The sequence below is a fragment of the Notechis scutatus genome, chromosome Z, assembly GCF_049901735.1.
Source record: "Notechis scutatus isolate UNSWTSFEM ecotype Mainland chromosome Z, rNotScu1.2, whole genome shotgun sequence".
Lineage (NCBI taxonomy): Eukaryota > Metazoa > Chordata > Lepidosauria > Squamata > Elapidae > Notechis > Notechis scutatus.
Window position 1 is genome coordinate 107,390,032 of NC_142025.1, and position 19,608 is coordinate 107,409,639.

A 19,608-nucleotide genomic window follows, 5' to 3' on the forward strand; every position below is an offset into this window, starting at 1 on the left:
GATTGGTTTTATTTTCCCTGTGGTTGAATTTAACTATTGGCTTCCCTTGGTTCTAATCCTGTGGAGCAAATATAATTAGTTTCATCCTGTTATTTTTAATCTGTCTATTGCCTCTAGTGCATCTTCTTCAATGAACAAACAGGCTTGAGTCAATGTTTCCGCTTTTCTCAATGGCCAGGATTACTCAAGTTCATGAATGAAACAATGTTTCCATTCACCAACTTGAATCCATGTTGGTTGATTTCTTGAGGCTATTTTCTGACTGCAGACAGAGAAAAAGGAAAAAACCCAAACATAGCTGGTGTTCTTTTACCTATGCAGCTTCTGTATTTGTTTTAGTCTTATGTGTGACTATTTGGGGCTTAGGTCAAAATAATTTGGAGTTCTTGGGGTTGGAGTTCTTATCACCCTTTCTTTCTTTCTTTCTTTCTTTCTTTCTTTCTTTCTTTCTTTCTTTCTTTCTTTCTTTCTTTCTTTCTTTCTTTCTTTCTTTCTCTTTCTTTCTTTCATTCCCTTTCCCCTTCCTTCCTTCTTTCCTTCCTTTGACTTATGTTTATTTTTGATAAATCAATATAATTTTAGGAAATCCAAGTCATGTGTTAACTACCAACAACATACAAACATACATATACACATACACACACAGACACAGACACAGACACATATATATACACACACAAACAAACACACACACATAAACATATATTTTTACATTTATTATATATATATATATATATATATATATATATATATATATATATATATATATATATATATATATGTTTTCTTAAGTTTTCGCGGGTACTTACATGTATGGTGTTCGGCTTGGTTCGGGTATTTTCCCACGTCATTGTAGTTGTTCTTTTAAAGTTGTAGCAACGTTTCAGCAGAATCTCATCTGCCATCATCAGGCTTCTGTATTGTGTCCGTCTGTGAGTCAGACTTTTACAGTGGTTTCAGATTTGAATTTGGGGCAGCCTATTGCTGTGCCAGAATGGTTTTTTTCTTCATCCTGATTGGTTGGGAGTCTTGGTCTGTGTTTATTGGTCTCGGAGTTTGCTGTGTTCTGCTTGATTGGTGTCTCCAATATCTTCTGTCTGTTTTTTGGCTCTTTTTGTATCTTGATTGGCTGGCAGCATTGTGTTGCTTTAATGGAGGTCTTTAGTGCAGCTTGGCTTCGGGTAAATGGACGGCTATCATTAGTTAGGAAGCTGGGTTTCATCTGGGTGCCTGGTTGGGATGTGTTTGAGCTGGAGGTATCAGGGGGGGATCTGTTTGTGCCCAGGTGTTTGCCTGGCTTGTGGTGTGGAGATTTTTTTGTTTGTGAGTGCAGGCTTCCAAATGATTGACAGCCTGGTGGAATCATCTCTTCTATTCATGCTTTCTGGTCTTTTTTCAATCTCTATGGCTTCTCTGATGATTCTGTGATTAGGGTTTTCTATAGTGGCCAGGGTTTTGGTGCCATTGAAGTTGATGCTATGACCTGTGGCTTCCATGTGTTGGACTAGTGAGGAAGTGTGTTCCAGCTTTTTGACTGCATTTTGTGTTCATCCAGGCGGGTGCTTATTCTTCTATTGGTCTGTCCAATGTATGTGGCCGGGCATGATGCACAGGGGACTTCGTATATGCCTTGGTTTTCCAGGTCAATTTTATCTTTGGGGTTGCTAAGGATGGCTGCTATTTTTCTGTCTGTTTTGAAGGCAGTCCTGATGTGATGTCTGTGTAGTACCTTACTAATTTTGTCTGTAGTACCTCTTATGTAGGGCAGGACAGCTGTTCCATAGGTCTGTTCATCTTCTGGGTCTCTATTATGTTTCAGTGTGTTTTTGTGGATCAAGCTGGTGATTTTGCTTTTGTGGAAGCCGTTGGCTGTCAGTACTTTAGTCAGGGTGCATAGTTCAGTCTTAATGTGTGTCTTGTCTGCCAGGCGTTTGGTTCTGGTAATTAGTGTTTTAGCCACGGAGTTTATCTGTGCTGGGTGGTGGTGGGATTGGGCGTTGAGGTAGCGGTTGGTGTGGGTTTTCTTCTGGTATATGGTGTGTCCTAGTGTGCCATCTGTTTTTTGTAGATTAGTACATCTAGGAATGGTAGTTGTTTGTTTGTTTCTGTTTCCATGGTGAACTTGATTTTGGGGTGTGCGCTGTTTAGGTGTGTTAGGAAATTGTTTAGGTTTTCTTGTCCATGGGGCCAAATCACGAATGTGTCATCGATGTATCTTAACCATAGTTTGGGTTTGAGGATGGCATTGGCCAGGGCTCTGGATTCGAATTCTTCCATGAACAGGTTTGCAATGACAGGTGACAGTGGTGATCCCATGGGAGCTCCTTCTATTTGTTTGTATCTTTGTCCTTTGTATATGAAATATGTGTTGGTTAAGCAGTGTTCTGTTAGTTCCATGAGGTGTTTAGCTGGTTGGTATTTATTTTTGATGATTTCAAGGGTCTCTTTTATCGGGACTTGAGTGAATAGTGAAACCACGTCAAAACTTACAAGCAGATCTTCTTGCTCCACGTGTAGATCTTTGATCATTTCCAAGAAGTGGTATGAGTTTTTACATGAGAAGCTGCTGTTTCAGCATGGGGCTGTAGCTCTTTTGCTAGGTGTTTAGCTAGGTTTTGTAGTGGTGCTCCTCTGGAGCTGACTATGGGTCTGAGAGGTATGCCTTCTTTGTGTATTTTTGGGAGGCCGTATAGTTTGGGGCATCTGGAAGATTTCTCTCTGGGTATGATCGCGTGTTGGATCTCTTTGCTTATGTGGCTGGTTATAATTTTCTTCTTGGTTAATTTTTCCAGATATGTGGTTGGGTCTGTGTTTATGGGTTTGTATGTGGAGTCTTGGAGTAGGTCTGTCAATTTTGTTTCGTAGTCTTTTCTGTCCATTACTACAGTGGCATTCCCTTTGTCTGCTGGGAGGATGATTATGCTGCTATCTCTTTTCAGGGTTTGTAGTGCTTTGATTTCATTTTTCTGTAAGTTGCTTTTTGGTGGTTTGCTTGTGCATAAGATGTTGGTAACTTGGTGTCTTATTTTATCAGCTTCATCTGTATTTAATTTAGTTAGGCTGGATTCTACTGCACATATGATGGATTCTGTGGGGATTTTTTGGGGTGTTATAGCATAATTGAATCCTTTGGTTAGGACATCTGTTTCTGTTTTGGTGAGTTCTCTGTTGGAAACGTTGTGCACTAATTGTTTCAGGTGTTGTTGTGAGTTGTTGGGGGTTTTCTTGTCATGTTCTAATTTCTTTAGTTTTTTCAATAATTTTTCTTGTTTGTAAATGCCTTCAGAATCAGCTCTCCAAGTTGTAAGTTGTTTTATCTTGTCCCAAAGTAGAGGTGGATTTTGCTGCTCAGTTCCAGGTGTAGTGCTAGCAAATCTTTGTTTAACTGATCTAATCGGAATCTCTTATTGTGGGGCTCGTTCCGTAGTAAAGCCATTTCAGTTCTTTTCAGGATACGTTTAGTGGCTGCTGTGCTTTGATGAAATGTTAATTTGAAGCAGGTTGGTGTAGTATTGTTGTCTCTGCAGCTGCGTAGGAATTGGAGGTCACATAGTATTCCTGCTCTTTTAATTTCCAGTTTCTCGTAGGTTTTGATCTGGCTGTTTATTTCCTCCCGTAGAGGTTTGATATTTGTTTTCTTAAGTTTTCGCGGGTACTTACATGTATGGTGTTCGGCTTGGTTCGGGTATTTTCCCACGTCATTGTAGTTGTTCTTTTAAAGTTGTAGCAACGTTTCAGCAGAATCTCATCTGCCATCATCAGGCTTCTGTATTGTGTCCGTCTGTGAGTCAGACTTTTACAGTGGTTTCAGATTTGAATTTGGGGCAGCCTATTGCTGTGCCAGAATGGTTTTTTCTTCATCCTGATTGGTTGGGAGTCTTGGTCTGTGTTTATTGGTCTCGGAGTTTGCTGTGTTCTGCTTGATTGGTGTCTCCAATATCTTCTGTCTGTTTTTGGCTCTTTTTGTATCTTGATTGGCTGGCAGCATTGTGTTGCTTTAATGGAGGTCTTTAGTGCAGCTTGCTTCGGGTAAATGGACGGCTATCATTAGTTAGGAAGCTGGGTTTCATCTGGGTGCCTGGTTGGGATGTGTTTGAGCTGGAGGTATCAGGGGGATCTGTTTGTGCCCAGGTGTTTGCCTGGCTTGTGGTGTGGAGATTTTTTTGTTTGTGAGTGCAGGCTTCCAAATGATTGACAGCCTGGTGGAATCATCTCTTCTATTCATGCTTTCTGGTCTTTTTCAATCTCTATGGCTTCTCTGATGATTCTGTGATTAGGGTTTTCTATAGTGGCCAGGGTTTTGGTGCCATTGAAGTTGATGCTATGACCTGTGGCTTCCATGTGTTGGACTAGTGAGGAAGTGTGTTCCAGCTTTTTTGACTGCATTTTTGTGTTCATCCAGGCGGGTGCTTATTCTTCTATTGGTCTGTCCAATGTATGTGGCTGGGCATGATGCACAGGGGACTTCGTATATGCCTTGGTTTTCCAGGTCAATTTTATCTTTGGGGTTGCTAAGGATGGCTGCTATTTTTCTGTCTGTTTTGAAGGCAGTCCTGATGTGATGTCTGTGTAGTACCTTACTAATTTTGTCTGTAGTACCTCTTATGTCAATCATTTGGAAGCCTGCACTCACAAACAAAAAAATCTCCACACCACAAGCCAGGCAAACATAATTTGAAGGTTTTGTTGCCTTATTACAACTAAATAATTTCCAAAGTTTATAACCAATAGTAACAATCTGTAACAAACCAATTTGTTGCTGGAGAAAATCAGCTCAAATCCCCAGGAGGGAGGAATAATTTTTAGGAACTGTCCTTCCTGTAGCTGCCCTTATTCTTTTCAGCGATAAAGAAAACACAATATATTCTGTCCAACCATTCTAAATGAAACCGATCAGTCTCTCTCTCTGGGGGGTGTTTGTATGACACAATGCTGTTTTGCACATCTGTCTTTCTTCTTAACCTTTGGTTCATCACTTTCTTTTCTTAATTGGGAATTTATCATCCTTCCATCGCTCCCTCCCTTCCAAAAGCCACTCCCTTCTAAAAAGGCTCAAAACATTAACTGTGGGAATAAAACTTTGACTTGAGTATTGGGTAATGATTAGTCTAAGACCTTATACATACATGTCTGCCTAAAGGTCACCGAGATAAAACAAGGAAATTAAAAGCAAACACCAGAAACAATTAAGCAGCTCAGACAAGTATAAACAATTCTATGTACTATATCTAATTATTGTAATCCACAATGTGAATGCTTACTATGTACAAAATTCTCAATAAAAGGGAGCACTGGGATTTGCTCTAGACTCCCATCTCGAGTACACACGCTTGTGTCTCATTCTTTCCATGGGAGACCACCACAAGTGGTGACCCCGACATGATCCACTGCAGGTGGTACGTGTCCGGACCTCCGTGTTTCCTCACCTGGAATAGGTAAAGTACGTACTTAACTATTGCTGGACAATAGGATTTTTTTTTCAGGGAGAATGGGGGGAAAACTCTCTCAGCCACAGGAACGGCATGTTAGTGAGCTGCTGAAGTTAGTCAGGACAAACTTCTTTATCTTTAAACCCTCTGGGGGGGAGCAAATAGTTCTTTCAAAAGGTAATGTGAAAGAGCTGCTGCAAGAGATCTGGCGACAATATCCCTGGTATCCAAAGAAGGGATCTTTAAAGTTAGACACGTGGAGGAGAATTGGAACTATCCTTCATGAAGAGCCACGGGCAACAGCTGAAATTTTGATATATTGGAAGGTTGTTATGACTGCTTTAGAAACCCAGCAACAACCTCTTTTAAAAACTTTAGTAGAACCTCCTCCTTATGAAGGAGTTGTGTTGCACCCCCCAATTTCTAAATTGGAATATGCCTTCTCAACCCCAACAGCGCCTACTCCAGTGGATGAGAAAATCCAACCAAAAATGGGAAAAGTTCAAGCAATGATGCATCAGGCTTTCAATGAAGGGAAATTAGAGCCTGATGAGATTCCCCAGATGAATTTGTTTCCAGTTAATAGACGAATAAATGCTCGAGGTAATCTGCAAACTGAATGGGTTCCGATTCCTTTAGCAGTTCTTAGGGAAATTAAAAAAGCAGTTAAAGATTATGGTATTCAAAGTCCTTTTACAAAGGGGCTTCTGACAAGTTTGGCTACCTCACGCATGATTCCTAATGACTGGAAAGATTTAATGAGAATGATATTGAGTTCTACTCAGTATGTGGTCTTTGACTCAGAATACCAAAGAGAAGCTATCACTAGGGGAAGGAATTCAGGGGGGCTGTATACGCCAGACCAAATCTATGGGGCAGGCTTGTTTGAATCTACTGCTGATCAAGCTGCTAATTTGCCTGATCACGTATTTCCAGTGATTATGGCAGCTGTCCTTGGGGCGTTGTCCCACATCCAGGATGTGGGAACCCCAGCACGGTCTTTTTCTCAAATTAAGCAAACAGCATCTGAGTCTTATAACGATTTTGTGGAAAGGCTACAATTGGCTATTACCAGACAAATATCTAATGAAGAAGCAGCAAAGGAACTTTTGCTGAAATTGGCAGTTGAAAATGCAAATGCTGACTGCAAGCGTATCTTACAGCCTTTGGTGGCTAGAGGTGAGGTTACTCTGGCTGATCTGTTAAAGGCATGTGCAGTAGTAGGTTCTCAGGCTTACAACATGGAGACTTTGGCTATGGCATTACAAAAAGGGACGAAACCTACAGGGAATTGTTTTAATTGTGGGAAACCTGGCCATTTTAAAGCTCAGTGCCGTGCCCCGGGGGGGGGGGAATGGCATTTAACAAAACCAAAAATAGGGACATCCGCCCGAAATCGGTCTGTCCAAAATGCAAAAAAGGGTTTCATTGGGCAAATCAATGTCGCTCTGATCAGAACCAAAATCCGGGAAACTAAATTTGGAGCGTGCAGCTAGCCCCGCTCCCAAGGCTGTCACAAAAGCATCGCCTGCAATTACTAGGAGTGCAGGTCTGAGTTTAAAAATGTTGAACTCAATTGATGTGACCTTTCCTAATCAAGTGTACATTGAGGACACTCATTTGCATGGGCCACTGCCAGAAAAAACAGTGGGATTAGTACTTCCCAGGTCTTCTGCATCAGAAAAAGGGTTTTTTGTTATTCCAGGAGTTATTGATCAAGATTATAAAGGGGTTATTAAGGTACAATTATACACTGATACTCCTACATCATTAATGGCCGGTGACTCTATTGCCCAGTTATTATTGCTTCCATACATTCCTATGAATCCTTTAATTGGGATCCCACGAACTGGCGGTTTTGGGTCCATTGAAATGGCCAGTTCTCCAGTTGCTGCAGAATTGCTAGCGCTGACAAAAAATTTGACTACAGACCAACTAAAAATGACAATTGAAATTCAAGAAAAATCATTTTCTGGCCTTATAGATTCCGGAGCAGATGTCTCTGTGATACGCCAAAGGGAATGGCCAAATGAATGGGCACTTGAGGACTCTCCGGCTGTTCGTGGAGTGGGTGGTATGCAGTTTGCAAGAAGTAGTGTACATTGGTTGAAGGCATTGCATAGAGAAACTGGTGAGACTGCAAGGATTCAACCTCTTGTGTTGCCCCTGCATATAAACTTGTGGGGTAGAGATTTGCTGTCACAATTTCGCACAAAAATTGTTATTGGATAATAGAAAAATTACAATTGTTAACCTCTCAGCCAGTTTGGATTAACCAATGGCCACTTCCAAAAGAAAAGCTTATAGCTTTACACAAACTCCAGCCTTGCCTACTGCAGCTTTATTTCAATTACATGAAGCGCAGGTTTATATCATTGAATGGTTGCATTTGCAAAACACTCCCAGAAAAACAGTTTCTACTATGGCTATGCTTTATAGTGAGTTAATCATCAAAGGCCGAAATCGCAGTATGCATTTATATGGCATAGATCTAGTTCAGTTATTTTTACCTATCTCCCTCACTTTGTGGGAAACTTGGTATAGTCAATCCATTGAATTGCAAATTGCTCTTGAAAATTGGCCAGGGAAGATTTCTTGCCACACCCCCAGTGACCCTCGTTTCCAGTTGCTTCGAAACGTATCTGTAAATTTTAATTCTGTTATTGCTAAGCAGCCAGTTGAGGGAGTGACCGTTTATGTATACGGTGGTAAGACCTACGGCGCTTGTGCATGGAGACAGGAAGGGGTATGGAAAACAAAGATTACCCCTCCTCAGCAATCAGCACAAAGGGCTGAATTAGCTGCTGCTATTTTGGCCTTACAGGAATTTGCACAAGAACCGCTAAATCTTATTGTGGATTCTCTTTACATTTATCAATTGATACTTAACATTGAATTTGCTTATCTTTCTCCTTCTGTTGATGCTAATCTTATGACTTTGTTTTTAGCCCTGCAAAGCTGTCTTCATTCTCGCACACATTTTCTGCATATCGCACACATTCGCAGCCACCAGCTACTTCCCGGGGAGCTGCAGGAAGGGAATGATGTGGCTGACGCAGCAGCCTCAGCCATGTCCTGTCTCTTGCTTTCCCCTGTTACTCCGTGGGACTCACATAGCTATTTTCATCAAAATGCCAACAATTCCACTGATCAGGCCATTGTGGAATGAGCTCACCAGACGCTCAAACAAGCACTCCTTCACATAAAAACAAAAACGGGAGAAGTGGATGGATATGGCTTGCCTTACATACAAAACATTCTTAATATTACATTATATACTTTAAATTTTTTAAACATGACAGGATCTCCTGCTGCTATGGCAGCCAGTAGGCATTTTGCTTCCTCCCCTTCTGCAGGTACGCCAAGACCGAAAGTTCAGTATAGGAGACTACCAGATCCAACGTGGAGAGGACCTGTCCCGCTGATAACTTGGGGCAGAGGATACGCTGCTGTTGAAGATGAGGGGACAATTGTTTGGGTTCCTGCTCGCTGTGTGCGTCCTTATCATCAGCCAAAGGGGCAAGGGGATGGATTTGGGAGAATGGAAAAGAAATACGTTGATCCAGGACATGGGGAAGCTAGCAAACCTTCATAATAAAACTGATTGTTGGATATGTATGCACATGCCAACTCACAAAACATCAGGGCTTCCAATGGTTGCAGTACCTCTGGCCGAAGGTGACTGGTATAAGGGACAATGTTATGGTTGTTCAGGGATGTGGTCTAGCAGTTGGACTACAAGTAACATAAATACCTTACACCTTGGAAGCCGGATCCAAGAGGTGGCGGGTATCTGTTGGACCCACAATGAGACAGTAGAAAATATGACTTACTTGGGGACATATCCGTTTTGCAACAAAACAATTGTTATTAGCAATGGAAGTCGGTTTTATTCTAATGATATGAAAACTAAAAATCTCACTTATTTTGTACATAACATTTCTCGATATGATATCACATCTTTGATCAATGAAAATAGGTGTCCATATATTCCTGCCACATGTTGTCCCACCACGAGAGAAAACCAGTTGTACAAATGTGTGAATGGGAAATATGCACCACCGTCCACTTATTTCGCTATGTTAATGGAATCCTTTGCACAATTAATCTATGCTGAACCAAATATGGTTGGTCATCTCCTGGGAGCAAATCTATGGTTGCTGTGTGGACGGATGGCCTATGATCGCATGCCAGCACGATGGAAAGGAGTCTGCACCTTTGGGAAAGTAATCCTATCTCATTTCATTCAAAAATCTTTGGGGACTGCTCATATCCGCAATGCGCGTTCCGCAACGGAAGTAAACTCTGTTTTGACTCATGACTACTGGACACAGATATCGAGCGGAGTTATTCCTCCTTTAGGAGTCATGATGAACTATAGAGATTTACATCGTTTAAACAATTGGACAGTTACTATGTTTAAAGACACCATTAAAACTCTAAAGCTGCTTGAAGAAGAGCAAGGAAAAATCCTTGACTTTGTCCAGCAAACCAGATATGCGGTGGACACTATTTTGGCAGCGCAAGGGGGAGTTTGCGCTATGATTCATACGCATTGTTGCATGTATATCTCTGATTATTCTCCAAACATTACAGCTACTATACAGCATATGGAACAAACCCTGAATGTGAATCCATTACAATTGGAGGACGAGGGACTGGACGTGTGGTCTGCACTTTGGTCCTGGTTGCCAGATGGTTCATGGATTCGTCATTTAATTGTTGGAGTGATATTGCTTTTTATACTTTCTCTTTGTGTATGCTGTTGTATCCAATGTCTCCCTGGACTTTTAGGAATGTGTCGGGTGAAGCCTACGGAAGGAGAGCTGTTGTTGCAGATGGCGAAAAGCTACCGAGGCATCCGCGATCATCAAAAAACTAAAACAGGGGAGATGTGGGAATAAAACTTTGACTTGAGTATTGGGTAATGATTAGTCTAAGACCTTATACATACATGTCTGCCTAAAGGTCACCGAGATAAAACAAGGAAATTAAAAGCAAACACCAGAAACTATTAAGCAGCTCAGACAAGTATAAACAATTCTATGTACTATATCTAATTATTGTAATCCACAATGTGAATGCTTACTATGTACAAAATTCTCAATAAAAGGGAACACTGGGATTTGCTCTAGACTCCCATCTCGAGTACACATGCTTGTGTCTCATTCTTTCCATGGGAGACCACCACAATTAACTTTTACAAATGGCCAATTCATCTTCAAAAACCCTACAATCTAATGATAAAAATGCTTTCATAAAATACTGTCATACGGAAAATTTTAAAGATCATAAATTTAAACCCCCAATTTCTGATCTTCCTCATGAAAGAAGAAGTCATAACATGAGAAAGTCATAAGGTGGGAATCATAACAGACTATTTCTACATGCCAAGATCAGATGGGCAGATTGAATTTTAGCTATTGTGTGCACTGTTAGAGATATCCTAGTGCTGGTCAATAAAGGTTTTAAACAATTATGGATACTTTACTGAATTAAAAAACTTACTGGTGACAATATGGAGACTTTAGAATAATGCTCTTCTTATTTTATGTAGGAATCTAATTGCAACTTTTTGTATGGAAAAATATTGATGACTACCTGAGATCACATTTGTAATACAAATCAGGATCTGCCGTGAATGTCTACAATATAATGAACCTAGGTAGAGGCTAATATTTGGAATAGACTCTCCTGTTTGAGCAGGGAATTGGACTAGATGACCTCTAAGGTCCTTTCCAACTCTGTTATTCTATAAATGCTAAGAAGCTTTTGCACCCTCCTCTTATCTTTTCAGAAAATCAGTGCTGTTAGTTTGAATAAGCTGTTGGCAAAGGAAATGTTCGCTCAGGGCAGAAAGCTATTCATATTGAAGAAGCAGATATTTTATTAACAATATTGGCAACTAGCAAAAGCATTACAATTTATTGGGATTTCATTGTTCTCTTCATACAGAGTTATGGTTTCATGGGATGATATAATGGTATCCTGAAAAACAAAATGTCCAAGTTGGTAAGTAAATCTAAAATTTGAAAAATCAAATGTTGGCAGAAATTTTGTCATGAGGATACATTACATTAATCAGTGGAAGAGAGTATGTTAGATTGGTGGGATTAATTATTTGCCAATAAAAGGAAGCTATGAAGGGTCAAACTTGTATAAAATATTGAATGCACTGAAGGACTTGTATGCATCTAATGTCCTACAAAAAAATTTCAACATCTTGCATCATGTCACATCAGAATGAACCATAATGCTTTAAGAACTCTTTCTCATCTGATACGTTTATAAACAGTTTGCATTAAAATTAAAGTGTATAAAGTATTTCATAAACTTATAATTAAAAATAATGTCTTTTTAATGTTTGTTTGTTTTCTGTGTGTGCTTGTGGATATTTTGTTTATGGATTGTATTATAAAGTAGAGAAAAATGTTTCTCAAACTTGGCAACATTAGAAGAGATGGATTTCAACTCCCAGAATTTCCCAATCAGCATGTTTTGGAAATGGAGCTATAGAAGTTGTACTGAGTAGGTAAATCTATAGTATTGTTAATTTAAAAACATAACTAAATTAACAGGAACTTCACTTTTTAAAATTCTGCATTGGTGCTAACTAAAAGTTTATTTGAAACTCTTGGTTAAAAAAAATGTTAAATTCTTTCTTGAGGCCACTTTCCTATCCCTACTGCAACTCTTCATGGGCCCCTTTGTCCCTGCCCCCTTCTCCCAGATCTAGTTTTCACAGCCATTTTATCTTTAAACCAATATAAGGGGATAGAAATCACCTTATGCTATAATTATGGCAGTCTAAAAGTTATTAGAGACCCTATCCTTTGGGTTAAAGACAACTCAAACAAAACTACAAGTTCCTTCTTATGCACCTTTTAATCACACAAAAACTTGCATACATAGAAAGTGTTTCACCAAAACTTTTTTAAAATGGACTGAACCATACAAAATCTCTTGTGACCCAATTAATACAATTTGAAAGTTATTATAATAATGGATGTTTAGATTAAAGCAAACTTAACATTTGAACTCTATTTTCAAACACATAATTTCATTCAGTACTGATCAACTGAGAAATGAACTCCTTGGGGATAGTTACAGACATTTCATGGATAGAACTTGTTCTCATCTCTCTAGCACTGCCAGGTCTGAGAAAATGGTATTCATAGTGTTCCAGTCCATCTTGAATCCTAGTGCATTGAAAAGGAGTCTGGTCTTTGAGTTCTTTTTACAGACTGCAAAGCAAAAACAGCACTATGGACAATCAATCAAGAGTTGCTGAATTCATTCTGCATGGATTCCCTGACACTGAAGAATTAAGAATAGTTCATATTATCACTTTTTCAGTTATTTATTTAGTGGCACTCACTGAGAATCTCATTATTATCACTGTCATTCTTTACAGCCATCAACTTCACTCACCCATGTATTTTTTTCTAGCCAACCTATCCTTCCAAGATCTTGGCTCCATCTCTGTCACAATTCCTAAATCACTATTGAATTCTTTGATATCCACTGAAACTATTTCTTATTCTGGTTGTCTCTGTCAAGTTTTCTTCTTTGTTTTCTTTATAATGTCTCATCTCTTCCTCCTTGGTGTCATGGCATATGATCGTTATGTAGCCATCTGCAATCCATTACATTATGAGATGGCAATGAACAAAAAAGTCTGTATCCAAATGGCAACCAACGCATGGATAGTTGGCCTTTTCTACTCTACGCTCTATACTGGAAATTTATTCACGGTGGATTTCTGTTCCAGAATCATCAATCAATTCTTTTGTGACATTCCTCAATTACTCCAAATCTCCTGCTCTGATTCATATTTCATTGAATTCTGGACTCTCATCTTTGGTTCCTCTTTAGGATTTATTCAGTTTGCTCTAATTGCTTTTTCTTATGTGAAGATCTTCAGAGCAGTTTTTAGAATCCCATCCTCTCAAGGAAAACAAAAAGCCTTCTCTACTTGCTTACCCCATCTCACAGTCATTTGTCTGTTTACAGTAGGTGGTACCCTTGCCTATTTCGGTCCAACATCCACTACCACTTCAGCTTTATATCCATTTCTATCTGTATTTTACTGTTTGGTACCACCACTCTTAAACCCACTAGTTTATAGCATGAGAAATAAGGAACTCAAAATGGCATTCTGGAAACAAATGCTCAATATTTGTCCTAATTCCTTGTGCAAACATCATTCTTGGTTTCAACTATTCTGGTAAGCTTTACGTAGATATGTTGTTATCAAAAACTCATACATTTCATGTAAATTAAGCATATGCTTCTCATTGTTATGCATGTTTTATCAAGATAGAATTTATTTTTACCAGGTATAATTCTTCAGTAAATCAGCCTATAATTGTAACATAAATCTCTTCTATTAATTGGCCATCCCGAAGAGGATGACTCAGCTTGACTAAGATTTGTGCAGGAGGGAAGAAAGAGGTGGATAACATCTGAACCGGGACAACTGGGCAATATAACCAAATAAAAGTACCCTGGGATTAAGGTAACATAGAATTTTTAAGAAAAGAAAAGTGAGCGGCAAAATTACAAAGGGACAGAGAAAAAAAGAAAAATATTTTTGACAGCTAAATGGGGCTTCGAACCGGGAAAGGAAGAAGCTGGAATTAAAGATTTAATGAAATTGGACTAAAATAATTTGGGAATAAACAAGTATAAAACTAAAGCTGGACTTAAGATTGTCAAAGAATAATAATAACAAAGTTTACAAATTGGAGACTGGATTGTGTTGGAATATTGATGTTCGAAAAACTTTAAATAAAAATATAGGGGAAAAAAGTGAAGACTTTGTATAATGGAGAGTGTCACCTTTTGATAAAAATTTAGTTCAAATAAAAGGGAAAGCATCTTGTTTTTGAATGAACTGGTGTGGATACAACATTACAGAAATATTGAAACAAAGTAAGAATTTTAGAAAGTGAAAGCAGAACCAGAATAAAGGAAAAAGCAAGGAAGGAAAGATTGTTTGTGGGACTGATTGATGTTTTGGTATAAACCCTGGACTGGAATAGCTGAGAACTTTAAAAAACTGAAAGAAAAAAGAAGGAAAGTAAAAGTGGTTTCTTTTTTGTGGACTTTAACGATCATAAAATATAAGAATGATGATATCTCTTCGGGAATTAAAAATGGAACTTAAAAATATGAGAGAATTACTATAGGAAAGAGTAATTCCTAGAATTACTAGGAAAGAGGCGAATCACTTTGCTCTATGCTAGAAAAAATGGAAATGGCGATTGAAGAACAAGAAGAAAGATTCTCAGAGGAGGAGGAATCGACTCAAGGAGAAGACATTTTAAATAGACAATTAACACAAAGAACGCTACAAAGAAGTGGGGAAAGAAGGAAGGTTAAAAAGTTGAGTTTCAAGAAAGCAATTAAAAGAGGGAATACCTGTGAAGTCAGAAAAGGCAGGAAGATTCAGCAGAAAAGGGGAAAGGAAGATATTAAGAAAGAGATAAATTGGAATGAGAAAAGTTATGGGGAAAAGAGGGGGAGGAGAAGCAGTAAGAAACAGGCATGTGAAAGAAAGAAACACAGAACTAGTAAAATGTTGAAAGGAAATTGTTTCTTTACAATTAAAAGAAGGAATACTTGTGAAGTCAGGAAATGCAGAAAGACTCAGCAGAAAAGGGGAAAGGAAGATATTAAGAAAGAGATAAATTGGAATGAGAAAAGACATGGGGAAAAGAGGGGGAGGAGAAGCAGTAAGAAACAGGCATGTGAAAGAAAGAAACACAGAACTAGTAAAATGCTGAAAAGAAATTGCTTTTTCAGAGATAATGGTTGATGAATTAAAAAGGGGATTCTGCAGGGTGACAAGGGGTAATAAGAATATCTCTGCAATTAAAAATATTTAGAAAATAGGGTAATATAGATACTGATAACTCTTATTAAAGGAGGGGGGGAAATATGCTGTGGAATCCAATTGAAAAGATGTAATGACTAATGGTTTATTGGGAATTAAGATGAGGGAATAAAGGTATATTCTAATCATTAAGGTGTCACACTCAAAATAGTAAAAGAGCGGAAACTTATACTTGTTCTTTTTTCTTTTTGTGTGGGTGTGTTAAGATCTGTATTAATTTAAAATTCATAAAAAATGTGTAATGGAAAGGGAATATGACAGACTAAAGAACCAGCTAAATTAATAAGTTTAATATAGATTATTAAAAGCAAGGAGAGACATTGGTAACTTCATTATTACCACTATTAGGCAAATATATATTGTTTATTTTTATTTTTAAAATAAATATTAAGGATTATATTTGAAATAATTGAAATGAAATAAAAAGATGTTTAGATTGAGATTAATGAAAGAATTTAGAATTAAACTTTATTATTATTTATTAGGCAAACACATATTATTTATCTTTATGTTTAAAAACAAATACTAAAGGATTATATTTGAAATAATTGAAATGAAACTAAATTGATTGAGATTAATGAAAGAGGCTAGAATTAATGTGTTTGTTTCTCTCCTTACTGAAAATTTGGAATGGAAAAGGTAATAATAGAATTAAGTATGCATATATCAATGTATAATCTCTGTCATATTTGTATGTAAAGATGATGACCCGGAAATATGTTGTCCACTAAAAAGAGATTTTTGTTTTTAATGTGAAAAACTGAATAAAGTCTGTTAAAATAAATAAATAAATAAATCTCTTCCATTAAATACCTAATGTAATATAAATTGATTAATGATGCAGCATGGAAAATAATGATTTCATATATAATTATATCATAATTATAGATTATTATATATGTTGAATATAGAGAAAGGTTAGCAATAATGAAATTATTAAGAAGTTTTATGCTTTAAAATATGCATGTATTATTTTTTCCATTTACTTTTTAATGCTATGTGGAAAAATCTTACAATTTTGCTTATTATATATGCATATAAATGCAGGAATGGTGTGTTATGTTGGTGTATTATTTTTTTTCTACAATCATTCATTAATGTTACCTAGGTGGCAATGAATTGCCATAATGTTTCATTTATTGTGAAGATATTTTTAGAGGACTTTGACTGACAAGCAAATTTCTTTTGGCAAAACCTGGAATAGCCCATAGGAGAAAGGGAGGGGTGGGAAAGAAGTTAGAATAAAATTTGCAGGATATTATAAATTATTTATTTATACCCTGGGTTTTAGAAAGGTAGAGTTGAATTGTTTGAAGTATATGTTTTTAAGCAATGCTCTCTGATCTTCTGTTTAATGCAGCTAGTACCTACTTCAATTTCAGATTTTAGGCAAGTAATAAACCAAAATTATAGGATAAAATAATTTGTAAGTACATTATGCCCAATGAAGAGTCAAATAAACAAACAAACAAACAAATAAATACAAAGCTTGAATTGGAACCTTAGTTCTTTCTACTGGGATTTTTTCAGAAGAATTTTAAAAAATGTCAATTTATTATGCTCCTGCCCCCAAAGTCAATTTTGCCCCAATGTTTTCTTACAAAATCAGATTGGGAAACCAATCTGTTGTTGAAGAAAATCAGCTCAAATCCCCAGAAGGGAGGAATCATTTTTAGGAACTGTTCTTCATGCAGCTGCCCTTATTCTTTTTTGAATGATAAAGAAAATATCCAATATTCTGTTCCACCATCCTAATGAAAATGGTCCGTCTGCCTTCTGGGGGTGTTTGTATGAGAGAATGCTGTTTTGTACATCTGTCTATATTCATCAATCTTTGGTTCATAACTTTCTTCTCTTCATTGGGAATATATCCTTCCTTCCATATTTCCCTAGGCCATTGCTTTCTACCAAGACTCAGAAACATTAACTTTTACAAATGAATCGGTCTTCAAAATCCCTATAATCTCATGACAAAATGTATCTGTAAAATACTGTCATAGGGAAAATGTTCCGTAAAAGATCATGAATTAAAAACCCAATTTCTGATCTTCCTCTTGAGAGAAGAGGTCATAACAGGAAAAAGTCAAAAGGTGGAGATCATAACAGGCCATTTCTACATGATAAGACCAGATGGGCAGATTAGATTTTAGCTATTGTATGAATTGTTAGAGATATCCTAGTACTATACAATAAAGGATTTGAACAATTATGGAGATTTTACTGTGTTCAAAAATTTACTGGTAACAATCTGAACACTTTAGAATAAATGTTCTTATTTGATGTAGGAATCTAATTGCCACTTTTTGTATGGCAAAATATTGATGATTACCTGAGATTACATTCACCTACAATATAATGTTAAGAACCCTTTGCATCCCCCTTTTACCTTTTCAGAAAACCAATGCTGTTAGTTTGAATAAACTGGTGAAAAAAATGGTTGCTCAGGGCAGAATACCTATTCATATTGAAGGGGGCAAAAGCATTTCAATTTATTGGGATTTCATCATTGTTCTCCTCATGCAGTTATAATTTCATGGGATAATGAAATAGTATCTTGAAAAATAAAATGCCCAAGATTTGTAAGTCAATCAAAATTGTGGTAAAATTAAAATTAGAAATTTAGCAATGAGGATATATCAAATCATCAGTGAAGGATTGTCTGTTAAATGGATGGGATTTATTTGCTAATAACTTTATATGTGTATGCATTCAACAAGAACTTAACTTGATTATTCAGTACTCCAGACATGAAGCTATTAAGGGGCAGCTCAGGCTCCTATAAGCTCTAAATGTAGTTAAGAATTTGTACTCATTTGTACTCATTTTTTGTTCTACAAAAATGTTCAACATCCTGCATCATGTCATAACAGAATGAACATGGCAAAATGCTTTAAAAACCATTTTTATCTATAATATTTCATAAGGAGTATGAATTTATTCAGAAGCTGCTGTTACAGTTCTACAAAAAAATCATTGAGTCTGTCATTTGCATCTCTATGACTGTCTGGTTTGGCACAGCAACCAAACAAGACAAGGCACAGACATCAAGAGATAGTTATAATTGCAGAAAAGAACTATTGCAACCAGCCTGCCTTCCATTTAGAAATTGTATGAACCAGAAAAAGGGCTGTGAAAATTTCTACAGATGCCATACATCCCGGACATAAACTTTCAACTTCTTCCTTCAAGATGACACTATACGTCAAAACAACTAGGTACAAGGACATTCTCCCCCCCTCCATACCATCACTTTGCTAAATGAATAATTCCACAACACTGTTATATGGCATATATGTCAAATCACCCAGTATGGCTGTATTAGTATCATCCTTCTCATCTTTCCTTTACTTATTTCTTTTGCTTCTTGTGACTGTCACTTTGTTGTTTGTATCTTATGATTTAGGTTGATTATTTTTAATTAAATATCCTATTATGATTTATGTTGATTTCTTATTTAGTATACTGTGACTATCACTGAGTGTTGTATTTTATAATTTATAATTTATGATTATGATCATAATTTATCATTTGTTGCTTCTATGTACACTAAGAGTTTATGCACTGGAGACAAATTCCTTATGCATCCAATCATACTTGGCCAATAAATAATTGTATTCTCTTCTATAGCAAATTGATCATTAAAATTTACTAAAGTGTATAAAATATTTCATAAACTGACTGTTTTTTTTAAAAAAATAATGACTTTAATACCTTCAGTCTTCAGAGATAAACTGAGTCAGAATCAGAAGCTTGTTATGATTGAAGCTGAAGTATTCATTGACAGGTTAGTCATTGCAATGTATTTTATATACCATACTTAGATCAGACCGAAGATGGCGTAATTCAAGGTTTTCTAGGTCTAGAATTTCAAGTCTGGTGGCATAAGGTATTCTGTAACGAGCAGAGGAGTGGGTTCCAGACTGATGAGCTGTATTCGAGAATTGGTCTAGCAAATGTTTTGTATGCTCCAGTTAGTACTGTGATATTACCAGAGAAAGAGTTACGTAGGATTAGGTTAACAACTCTTAATGCCTTTTTGGCTATGTAGTTACAGTGGGCTCTAGCACTTAGATCATTAGAGATGAGTATTCCAAGGTCCTTTACAGAGCTTGGATCATCAACAAGGTCTTGACTATTCAGCTTGTATTTTATTTTCTGATTTTTTTTTTTTGCCAATATGTAAGACAGAGCATTTATTTGTTGAGATTTGAAGTTGCCATTTGTTTGACCATTCTGATAGATAGTCGAGGTCTTTTTGAAGGGTAGCATTATTGTCTGTGG

At 37.1% G+C, this 19,608-nt stretch overlaps 1 protein-coding gene across 1 annotated transcript; it reads left to right on the forward strand.

Annotated features, from left to right (window-relative positions):
• Positions 1–12,694: 12,694 nt before the first annotated feature.
• LOC113425640 (olfactory receptor 14A16-like) lies at positions 12,695–13,660 on the forward strand. The gene has a single exon (XM_026687863.1). The coding sequence runs from the start codon at positions 12,695–12,697 to the stop codon at positions 13,658–13,660; it is 966 nt and encodes a 321-aa protein (XP_026543648.1).
• The last annotated feature ends 5,948 nt before the right edge of the window (positions 13,661–19,608 follow it).